Source organism: Tuber melanosporum (genome assembly GCF_000151645.1).
Source record: "Tuber melanosporum whole genome shotgun sequence assembly, scaffold_58, strain Mel28".
In the NCBI taxonomy this organism is placed as follows: Eukaryota; Fungi; Ascomycota; class Pezizomycetes; order Pezizales; family Tuberaceae; genus Tuber; species Tuber melanosporum.
The window spans coordinates 325,809-337,805 of record NW_003299104.1 but is presented as its reverse complement, the minus strand read 5'-3'; the positions used below and the strand labels follow the sequence as shown (position 1 = coordinate 337,805).

At 47.1% G+C, this 11,997-nt stretch overlaps 1 protein-coding gene; it reads left to right on the top strand.

Moving 5' to 3' along the window:
* The first annotated feature begins 1,384 nt into the window (after positions 1-1,384).
* On the top strand, positions 1,385-4,242 carry GSTUM_00009533001 (uncharacterized protein). XM_002840770.2 has 7 exons: positions 1,385-1,661; positions 1,714-2,030; positions 2,091-2,362; positions 2,418-2,584; positions 2,756-2,811; positions 2,971-3,399; positions 3,451-4,242. Exons 1-7 carry the CDS (start codon positions 1,427-1,429, stop codon positions 4,024-4,026), a joined length of 2,052 nt encoding a protein of 683 aa, XP_002840816.1. The 5' UTR covers positions 1,385-1,426; the 3' UTR covers positions 4,027-4,242.
* The last annotated feature ends 7,755 nt before the right edge of the window (positions 4,243-11,997 follow it).

Genomic DNA, 11,997 nt, shown 5'->3' with positions numbered 1-11,997 from the left:
CTTAAGTCTCTAAACCAAAAGTCACCCGGAACTCGAATATTCGTAAGGGGAAGGCCTCACATCCGATCCGAAATCGAGAAGCATCTTGCTGGGGGAGGGATGATATTATCAAATATATTCTTGCCAGGCTAAGCGAGGACGCAAACCTGGATACCATAGACAGTGGTCTAAAGGTGGACATCATAAAGAAAACCCCGCAAGATGTTTCTGAAATGTACCTGTATATACAAGAAAGGACACCAGGAAGTTATCTCAAGTTATCCACAAAAAGCTACATATCTAGATTCGTGCTAGTCTTGCTGAATATTGACACGGTACTGCAAGAAACCACAATCCTTCGCAGGCGACAAAAACTCAACACAATGACCGATGGGTTGAGATTGGGGGACACTTGTGGCGCAACGATCAGTCGGATGCCAGCGCAGGATGGGGAGAAAGCGAGGCTTGGTATGGCCGCTTTGATGTGGATCTCTCACGCGGAGCGTTCTTTGAAAGCCAGCGAATTGTGTGACACCCTAGCAGTGTAAATCGGGTGGCTGAATCTCAATACCGAGAATGTTCCTTCAATACAAATAATAGTAACCTATTGTCAAGGACTTGTTGTCGTGGATAAGGAGGCTTCCGCTGTCCGGTTAATTCATTTCACCCTTCGGGGGATACCTCGGGGTTCATCCCGATCTTTTTGATACTGCTCACTCGGCAACGGCAGAAACCTGCTAAAGTTATCCGAATTCACTGCAGGTCAAGGCTCCTCCGACTACGATAGTCTCTCTCCTAATCTTCCGGGCACACCATTTCTCGAATATTCCTGTGTATTTTAAGGCATCCACGCAAATAGGTAGCTTTCAGATTTGGCGAAATCGCTTGCGCTGAAATTATTTGGTGACCACAATAACTACATATCCAGTAAAAATCCTCTTGGAAGCTCAGAAACCGTTATTATTTTTACTCTATTTATCTCAATAAACCCTCCCGGTCCTGCGGTCTACACCGCGCATCCGTCTCCGGGATCGATGGGATTGTAGCTGATCTGGCAGAGATGGAAAGTTGTGATATCAACCAAAAGGACCGTGTGGATAACACCTCTTGTATGGGCTGTCGAGCGTGGGCATGAGGGAGTGGTGAAAGCCTTTGCCCAGGGCTCAAGCGAAACAGTGACATATCATACAAGAATTCCCGAGACCGGGTAACCAGGACCAGCCCTATCCGAGAACAGCACTAGCCACATTTCAGCCTTGCTCCGGCATCCACTAACCCTTTAGGTTCTTAGCACTGCCTTTAAGGGTTTCAGTCCGGTGCAAGGATTATACGTCACTCCCCTCGGAGCCTCAAGAAGATTCCATAAAAATCTACATTCTTTCCTGCTTCCCTCCTAACCACGAATAAGATCTCACATCACTCTGCAACAACACTAACGTGCCCAAAAATGCTCTCAAGATCAATAGCAATTACTCGGGCATTCCGGCCCGCAGCCAATACCGCAAACCTGCGAATACGTTCGGTCAATCGAATAAATTTACCTCCACTAATCGGGTTAAATAGTTTTCTTAGAGGCTCTCCCGTTTCTACAATAAGAGGATATGCTACTGCTAGGGGTGGCGGCGGGCCTCAAGGTCCATTTCCTCCGGGTGGAACACATAGTATGGATCTCGGGGGCAGTGGTAACCAAACCTTGATCTGGGTATTTTTCTTTACGTCTGACTCGTGTCGCAGGGGAAGAGGAATCTGCATTGGGAAAATTTGGCACAGATTTGACCGCCCGTGCTAGAGATGGGAAGCTAGACCCTGTAATTGGTCGTAACGAAGAGATCCGCAGGACCATCCAGGTATTGTCAAGGCGGACGAAAAACAACCCCGTCCTCATTGGCTCGGCAGGAACTGGAAAGACAGCAATTCTAGAAGGTCTTGCACAGCGGATTGTCAGTGGCGAAGTGCCAGAAAGTATGAAGGATAAGAGAGTTGTAAGCTTAGATTTGGGACAGCTGATTGCAGGGGCTAAGTACAGAGGTGATTTCGAAGAAAGATTTAAGGTTCGTTCTTTTATTTCCAATAGACACCACCAAAATAACCAAGTCATCGGATTATTGTAGGGCGTCTTGAAAGAAGTTTCTGGAGCTCAAGGGAAGGTTATCCTTTTCATTGACGAACTTCACACACTACTTGGCCTGGGAAAGACGGAGGGTTCGGTCGATGCATCCAACCTTCTCAAGCCTCAGTTGAGCCGTGGAGAGCTTCAGTGTTGTGGAGCTACTACTTTAAATGAATATCGCCAAATCGAGAAGGATGTGGCTTTAGCTCGGAGATTTCAGCCCATCCTGGTTGACGAACCCAGTGTTCAGGATACCATCAGTATACTTCGAGGGTAAGTGATGACTTATTTTCTTTTCGTGATTTCATCACTTACCACCTGCCAATAGGATCAAAGATAGGTATGAAGTACATCACGGTGTCCGGATTACCGATAACGCCCTTGTCTCTGCAGCTATACTGTCGAACCGCTACATTACCGATCGTTTCCTACCTGACAAAGCCATCGATCTAGTCGATGAGGCTGCTTCGGCATTAAGGCTTCAGCAGGAGTCACGTCCTGACGAAATTCAGGAACTGGATCGTGCAATTTTGACGCTGAGAATTGAGCTCGAGTCGCTTCGCAAGGAGGATGATGTGGTCTCAAAGGAACGAAAGGAGAGGCTCGAAGCCGTTTTAAAAGAAAAACAAGCAAAGGTCGAGGAGCTCACGAGCGTTTGGGAGGAAGAGAAGGCCAACCTCCAGAAGATCAAAACTACGAAGGAGGAGTTAGAGCAAGCGAGGGTTGAGCTTGAGATTTGTCGAAGAGAAGGTAATTTCGAGAAAGCATCTATGTTGCAATACGCGAAGATTCCCGAACTGGAGGCCAAACTCCCCAAGGATGGGGAAGTGAGTAAAGGTGCACTTCTCCATGATTCGGTGGGCCCAGACGATATTGCTCAGGTTGTTTCTAAAGCCACGGGCATTCCCACCACTAAACTTATGTCTGGGGAAGTTGAGAAACTGGTTCATCTTGAGGATACTCTTCGGCAGTCAGTTCGTGGGCAAGACGATGCTCTCAAGTCAGTTGCTGATGCCGTCAGGCTCCAGCGTGCCGGATTAGCCAACGATCACCGCCCCACTGCCAGTTTCATGTTTCTAGGACCCACGGGTGTTGGAAAGACAGAATTATGCAAAGCATTGGCTACGACCTTATTCGCAAGCGAGAATGCAGTTATTCGATTCGATATGAGCGAGTTTCAGGAAAAACACACTATCAGTCGGCTGATTGGAAGCCCAGCTGGCTATGTCGGTTACGAAGATGCGGGACAGTTAACAGAGGCCGTCAGAAGGAAACCGTATGCGGTTCTCTTATTCGATGAATTTGAAAAGGTTTGTTTGATATTACCTAGGAGTGAGACCGAGTATTAACTAGTCTATCAGGCCCATAAAGACCTCTCCTCGTTGCTCCTTCAGGTCCTTGATGAAGGCTTCCTAACAGATGCTCATGGTCGGAAGGTCGATTTCCGTTCCACAATCATAGTTCTCACGTCCAACATCGGTCAAGACATCCTTATCAATGACCCATCCTCAGACGTCGCAATATCGCCAGCTATCAAGCAACAGGTCATAGATATTGTACAGCATTCCTACCCACCAGAATTCCTCAACAGGATCGACGAATTTATAATTTTCCAGAGACTCTCGAAGGATGCTATTCGAGATATTGTTGATATTCGATTGAGGGAATTGCAGGAAAAGCTTGACGATCGTCGGATTAAACTCGACGTAGATGCCAAAGCAAAGGATTGGCTCAGTGAGAAGGGATATGACACTCGATACGGCGCAAGACCATTGAACCGCCTTATTGGCAAGAAATTATTGAATCCATTGGCAGAGAGATTGATTCGTGGAGAAATAAGGAATAGTGAAGTAGCTAGGACTAGGGTCGCACAGGAAGGAACAGAATTGGAAGTTCTCCCAAACCATCAGCCCTCCACTAGCTCCAATCAGAGGTAAACATTGGATCCTTTAGAGGATTAACTTAATGGGCTGTGACCAGCTTGGGTTTTTGGAGAATCTGGTTTGATGCATAATATACGTATGGCGTTTTGTGATCTCCACTCATTTCCCTCGGTTTGGTGTTTCTTGTCTCTTAAATCACGGCCTTGTATGTAGTATGAGGATTTACTTTAATGGATAGGCTCATCATGCCGTGTTTGTGCGATTGCACCACCTGCCATTCCGAAAGACTTCTGCCGAGTGATTCATAATGCGCAGCATCGTGCAGCCCCCTATCGTCGGTGGAAAAGGGATCCGCACCTTTGCCAGTTCTCGATTCTCTTAGGCCCTGTTGGCAACGACCGTTCCGTTTCTCCATACATACAAAGTGACAATTTCAAAACTGAAGGACCACCATTTTTGTGGGAAAAAGTCGCAAAACGGAACGGTCGTCGCCAAACAGGGCCTTAGTGCTTAGTCGACTCTCCCAATTTTACCCAATTCCCTGATAGAACCTGGAAGGGCCATGCCAATCACGTTATCGGCACTGATTAAAACGCACCTCTAGTGAACCACACCCCATACTCATTAACCATCACTCGTTTTCCACAGTATGATACAAGTACTTCAAGTTCCAATTCCCCTAATCCACCAACCCCGTGAATTAGGTCCACAGATTATCGCTTGATCTATTTCGAACCACCACACATGACCTCGCATAAATCCAGTCATCCGTTATGATACCGCTCATTAAGTGCTTTCGCTCCCCCGCTAAAGCCTCCCATCCTCCCCTCCTCAAGTGGCTCCCTAACTGGTATCATAGATAAGATTCAGCACAGGATTTTGCTTTTGATTTTATTGGAACTTCTGGTGTTTGACTGACCCCCAGCTCTATGTCACGAGGTGCCCTGGTGGCACTTTCTAAGTGTGCCGTGTCTGTTAGGCGGCTAGCAGACCGGCTTGCTTTCTTGTAATATCAATCTGGACATATTCCTGTTCAGTGGTTTTCGACGCTGCTCTTGACGAAATTTTATGATCAGTTACCTTGATCGGTAATTGTCTTAAGGCTCCAGTATGCTGAATAACAGACATTTGTTAGGACAAGTCACAAAATAAGAGGGTTGAACGATCAGACCGAGGAAAAATTGCAATTTGCCTAGACAATCTTAGGATACTATGGGCATGCGTATGGAACGATGGCCGATTTCGTGGAGACTCGTGGACACTGCGTGTCGGTAGTCCTGCTAAAGTTTAATTATTTGCGAAGAGGGAAAAGGATATCTTCAAGAGGAAGAAAAATGTCATGAAGGAGGAACACGATAAATCAACGAACATCCTCTTGTCTCTTCACATCCATCTCTTTGCGCAAAATCCAATAGAATCACAATCGTGGACGATTGGATTGTTCACCTCCCCTTCTCCCCCCAAATATCCCCCATCAAGCATTACATTCTCCCAGAAAGAGAAAAAAAGAGGCTCTCGAGATGAAATTGCGGACCTAGCGCTCCGGATTGGCCACAGCACGAAAAGGACAGCCATCCAGATGCCCTCCCACTGTATCCAAAAGGTGAGTACTCGTATCGCTCATTGAGCCCCGCTATCCGTTAACCGACCCCATATGTTAGCGTGAAACCTGACTAAACGTTTGACCAAATAGTGTGTACGTCACCAGATCACCTCACGGTGCTCCTCCCCCCCTTCGTCCTTGTACAAACGAAATCTGATGTTGTGTTTTCAACTCCTCCCCCAGCTCTCCGTTCGATCCTCTCTTTTTATTCTCATATAGCATACTTGCTCAATCCTCACGATCCTCCATGGCACTGGACCAGTGATCCCAAGTGGCCAGTCCGTCCGGTGTCGAGTACGGCCGGACTGTTGGAAAGCGGCTTTTCCAAACCAGAGCCGGGCCGGCCTGGGTCACCTGCAGGCCGATGTTTCAAGAGATCATTTGTTTTTCATTACTAAAAATATTTTATTATTCAACAGGATTAATTTTTCGCAAAGTCACTCGGTTTATACATATTGACCCAAGCTAGTTAGAAAGTTGTGTGAATGGTACGAGTACAGAGTGTTCTGCGGTTGGACAGTACATTTGGGTATCATGGTGATTGATCGATGGATGACATAGATTTGTCTCAAGCGAGATAAAGTGCCGGGGACATGTTGCTACTATTATCCTATTCCGAGTGATTTAAAATAGAAATCCCGCAGGCCGTCAATAGATATCTTCAGATTATGATACCTGGGTACCGGGCGGCTTTACCTGGGCATCTAGCGGCTTCGACCTGTGTTGCGCCAAGACTCGGCCTAGCGGTTTGTCTAGGCGCCGCCGAGCTTTGGCGGCCACTGAGAATTTCGACCGGACTGACCCAAGCGTTTCAAAACCAAGGCCGGACCGACCGGACTGCCGACCCGTGGTCCAGACCACGGTCCGGACTAGCCGCTGGGGATCACTGCACTAGACGAGCTCTCTAAACTACTCTAAGAAGACGAATATCTAGTTTTTAGATATTCATCTTTCCCTAAATTAGAAAAAGCGCATAAGACACTTAGCGTATGTATCCAAAGCCTGAGAATTATCCACAATCTGATATTAACAAACTACTCCTAGATACACCTACCGCCCTAAAATTGAGAAATTAACCATAAAAAAGGTCACACAAATGCATGCAACAGTGTTAAGTTGGGCGATGGAATTGGATTGGTTGGGTGTGTGAAGTGTTTAGGCCAAAGGTCGTGTTACCGGTATATTCACTTCTATTCAGGTGCAACAATGAGACTGACAAAAGAGCGAATAGAGAGAGTCTTAGAGAACAGAGAAACGCATATGAGTATGAGAATAATGAGCGAAAAAGAAAGGCAAAGTGCATGGTCTTTTATAGAGAGTAATTCGGCGAAAACACACATGCCGGTGAAAGAGAAAAATACTCGAAACATCACAAGAGGAAAGAAATCAGCTACACCCCCTAATCATCAAACACTACTAACGTGAATCCAGTGTAGATATCGAGTATCTGCTCCTATATATTTCACCCCTAAACAATCTGTGTCTGTACTACTCAAGGTCAAACCGATACATGTTTCCTAAACACCGAAGGTCGCCGATGAGGTCGCCGAAACACTAGGCCCAGCCATAGTATGTTTCAACAGGGCCAGTATCCCAAACCATCCCAGGCACCGTACAAGGCCTTGGCAGGCTGTAGTCCGGGGAGTCCCGGGCAGTGTGGGCAAGGAAGTCAGGACATTGCGTCCGCCTTTCATAAGATGGCTATTCTATGGGTTAATGCCCGGGCCCTGCAGTCTTAGTTCAAATGCCATCTTCCGGTGGTCATCTGCCGCGCCAGGCCATTACCTATAGGGCCCTGCCGTCACCCACAGGAACCTGGCTCGTCCGGACGCCAAGGTGCCCGTTCCGGGCATCCTCTCGTACATTACGGTCCGTCCTGTCTGCGCCTGAGGACGGACAGACTGGATGCCTGGATTCACTGGATTGGCTCGAGAGCATTTTGGAAAGAAGATCTCGAACCGCTTGCCGGAGGCGAATGAGCGGACTCACTGGTCAATATCAAGACATGTATGTCCTGATCTTTTTTAATGCGATGTTCTGCACAGATGGCTAACACTCCCACGCAGAACTAAAGCTCCTGACATCCATATAGCTCCTAGGGGCAGTTTTCTGCCGACAATCGTGCTTAAGCTTGGCTATGCTAAACCGTATAGGACTTGAAAGCTAATGTAGAACTTCTACTCAAGGGCTCTGAAGGAGCAATTGGTAAGGTGATTGTCATTAAGCACGACCCACTCTATGAGGGCGAGACACAAATCCAGAAGGGTTTTGTTGAGATTCATCACTTTACCGATGGCCAGGCAAAGACGGATTGTGGGAGAAAGGTGACTGTTATGACCCTCCTGAGTAGGCGTTCGTCTCTACTAATACGGTGATGTAGAAACCAATTCCTCCACCAAAGAGCCATCAGATACGGAGACTGGGCTTGATACTGGGAGGTGGGCTCCGCAATGAGTTCAAGAATCTGGTTTGGTAGCAAGAGGATACCCTTGACCTCGAATTAGACCCTCTTCAGAAGTCTATCAACAAGGCAACCAGTCGCCACCTCATCTGTGCAGGTGTTCTCCCAGAGCTCGCTATTTGAGGCTTCACTCATACACCAGGACCAACACTTTTGATACTTAGCTTGATTTCCCGCGTTTCCAGAGCTCTTATAGTATATCTCCCTGCTCTGTGCTGCCAGGTTTCACAGGAGCAATATTCTAAGGGTTCAAAAAATTGTTTTTGTTTTATCCGGTTCTGAGAAATTAATAATTTTACATTATAAAGGAGCTCATTCCGATCCCGAAGTCCATTTTCCTACATGACATCATACTAAATAGGTTAAACCAGCCTAACTTCACCTTTTCTTTTCTTTTTGTCTTCTCCAGTTCTCTTTGCTTCTATTCTCCGTTTGTCCCAATATGTATTTATATGTACTCTCAATCGCGGATCAGTTCCAAAATCTGTCAAGCTTCCAGTTATTTATTCTACAATATCCATATACCCACCCCCGTTCCAATACCCACCCTCATATGCTTGCCTGCGACCCTTGTAAGAGGCGATACCTAATTCAAGTTAACCTATAGTGGATGACAAACTGCCGGGTGAGCATACTCGTATACTCGTACACTAGCGTCTTTGCGTTGGACACATCTAGAGTCTTTTCGGCCACCCTGCTCACACGTCCCAAGCTCTGGAGAAACCGGGCGACAATTCACTCCACCTTTAGAGCATTATTTTGTTACTTTTGACCTCTACACACCACCCACAGGAATATTTATCACCGATTCCTCATGGAAAAGAGGGCTCTATTATTGGAACAATAGAAGCAGGAGCAGGCCTTCCAATGGCTCTGGGCTTCATTGGGCTGGGTAGAGTTCACGGGAGCTTCAACCCAGGTTTCCCAACCAACCCAGCAAAATTTCCTCACTTAATTTTGTACCTTGCCGGGTGTTTTCCGGCAGGAGGCAGGATCATTGCTGCCTCTATTGGGACATGGGCCCGAGCCCAGAAAATCGTGAAGACAACTTTGCGAGCCACAGCACTGTTCTGGAAGGTTTCGGGAGAAACCAAGGAGCTCTTATTGTCACCACCATCCAGAACTATCACTCGTTTCAAATCCTTCCAAAATTCAATATCTAGTAATGGATCCAGCACCAACCTTCTAACGCCCGGCTACTGGAACTCCAGAAATTCAGCTTTCTTTCCCTTCCAGGTTATCAGTTCCCAGACTGCCCAACTGATCAACCGCAAGTATGGTTTTTCCTTTGGCTCCTATACCGGTAACGTTCTATCAAGTCTATTACCCTCTAAATGCGGGTGCGGCAGGCGGGAAGATAGATGGTGCAGCGGTATCATAGGACGGGAGGACCAACTTGGGACTCAGGTACTGTATAGGTGCTATAGGGAAGGTGCGGTCAACAACTTTGTTCTCTTCTTCTCCCACACTTCTTCGCCGTCGTCCCGCTTCAAACCAAGTCATCGGTAAAGGAAAGGGTGTAAATAAAATATAATTACTCAATGAATCCTGATTCTTGTACAGGTCATCACACCTATCTCTATGTCTCCTCCACACGTGTCTCTATTCCTCCATGAACCCCCGTGATAACAAATGAGAGACACGCCCGGAGGACCCTCTCCGTAAATCACAAAAGTTGTAGAACGACCCGTCACACTCTTAGGCATTCACCAGACTCCAGAAGCTTTCAGAATCAACCATAACCTTCAATCATCTATCCGCAACCTTTGACACATTCACCCTCTGAACCTCAAGCCCACTTCCAGGCTTGCTACCCGAATTTGACCGACTCCGACCACCGCCAAGCCCGAACCCCACGATTACACAGGGATACACAAACTAAACGCAAATCTCCTATTACGGTATTGTATGATACCACCAAATGCGTACCCTACTCGAAACCGGGGAGGGAGAAAAAAAATTACGTCATTATCACGGGTGCGGGGCCATCGAAGTCCCCTAGTGGGGAGATAGTTAAGCCAAATGACCTTGCGATAAATCCGTAATCCAGAAAGTAACATAAACACTAAACATCCGAACCGAAAATATTATACGATGTTTCACAAATGTACAGTACAGTACCCTGGAATTCCCAAAATAAGTAGCAGCAAAAAATAAAATCTTTTTGCGTATACGAGTACTGTACCTGAGCGCCCATACACAAAAAAACACGTCCACGGTTCCAAGGAACTTGCCTGCCACAAGCATTGGCGAACAAGCCAACCTCACAGCAACAGGGGTTACAGAAAGAAAAAGGAGTAAGCAGAGCAGAGGTGAAGGTCTTGGCAAATAAACCTTAAAATGGGCCGCTGCAATTTGACTTGCCCCCTTTCGGCATTGTTTTACAATACTCGTACGAGTACCGGAACCTTAAATTTAAATCTCGATAAGTCCACCGCCGGGGAATCTGGCGGCTTGGCGATCTTGTGGATAATTTATAAATTCTCTATCTAGAGGGAAGCATTCCAATAGGCTCTCTATCCCAAGGCATTATGTTCTATGAGGTAAGCCAACCCAACTCAAAAACCAAACAACCAAACAACCAAAACAAATAAAACAATCAAAACAAACAAATCAAAACAAAACAACACCATCATACTATGGACCTGCCGCAGTATCTCTTCCCTCTCCCCTCCAACCCAATCTTCCTCCATACATCATCCACCATTTTCAATCTACACTCCCTCACCCCCCTCCAATGTTTCCTCCAGGTCCCAGAGCTCATAAACAACTTCCCACAATACACGCAGGGTCTGGACCCACTGTTTCCCGCACCCTTTGTCCAACAAATCTCCATTCACCTCAAAGCAATTTGATGGCATTTACCCTCCTCCATCCAATTCCATACCTCCCACATTCTCCACCAGTAATCCTCCGCCATCCTTTCTCCACATTCCTTCTGTCTCCCCAGGTGTTCCCTCAGCCCAGACCCATCCGGTCTCTTATTGCTCCTCCCATTAAACTCCCCTGAGCAGACATCACACCTCGCTTTCTCTTTATCCACAAAGAAAAACCTTCCCCTGTCCAACCCTGTTTCCAACATGCATCTCCCTGTGTGGGATTTGTTGCAATCTCAGCATTTCCCATTCCCCAACGGAATCAATGCACTTATCCCATTCTTTTCCACCATCAACATGTGGTCAAACACGTTTCCGTATTTCACCCTTGTCCCCATCTCCTCCTGGAGACTCAACAGTATCTCCATCCCGAGGTATTCATTCCTCACCCACCATTCCTTCCACCTCCCAATTTGTTCATCCTTGTACAGGGTCCACCTCTCCAGTCTCCTCTCTTTGTACCTATCGCATTCCACTGTATGGAATCTCTCCTCTTTTCCCTTGCAATTTCTGTGTTCACTCTCCAATCTCCCTTGCCTCAATCTCATGAGCACATATTCATCCAACCTTGTCGACCCCCTGAGATGTTTCTTCCCTCCCGATTCCCTTTCGTAATATTCATGGCCCACCTCTTTGTGCCACATCCTCCATTCCTCCGTCCTCATCCTTTTAATCAATGTCCCCTCCCCCATTCGAAACTCTATCCCCTCCCACAGCTCTTGTATCACTCTCCCCCCTGTCACCTCTTTTGCCACTCTATCCACCACCTCGTTGGGGCATATCCCCGCATGTCCAGGTATCTATAAGAAGTCTATCCTCCTTATACCTTTCCCTCGCCTTGCCAGTATTCCCCATATCCCCACTGTTTTACCTTTCCACTCCATCCCCCTCAGTGCCTGGATTACCCCCCTCGAGTCTGATATCATCGCGATCTCCCTTTTTCCCATGCATCTTGCCTTCCTCACACCCATCATGATTACCGCCATCTCCACCTTCGCGATATCCCATGCTAGTGGCATCGCCCCCCCTCCCTCAGTACCACTTCCCTCCGCACAATGTACTGCCTCAGCTGATGGCAATACATC

Excerpts from the sequence above, each read along its gene's own strand:
- GSTUM_00009533001 (XM_002840770.2), top strand. The coding sequence starts at position 1,427 with ATGCTCTCAAGATCAATAGCAATTACTCGGGCATTCCGGCCCGCAGCC. Across the intron at positions 1,662-1,713 it reads TATGGATCTCGGGGGCAGTG|GGGAAGAGGAATCTGCATTG; the intron begins GTAACCAAACCT and ends CTCGTGTCGCAG. Across the intron at positions 3,400-3,450 it reads TATTCGATGAATTTGAAAAG|GCCCATAAAGACCTCTCCTC; the intron begins GTTTGTTTGATA and ends CTAGTCTATCAG.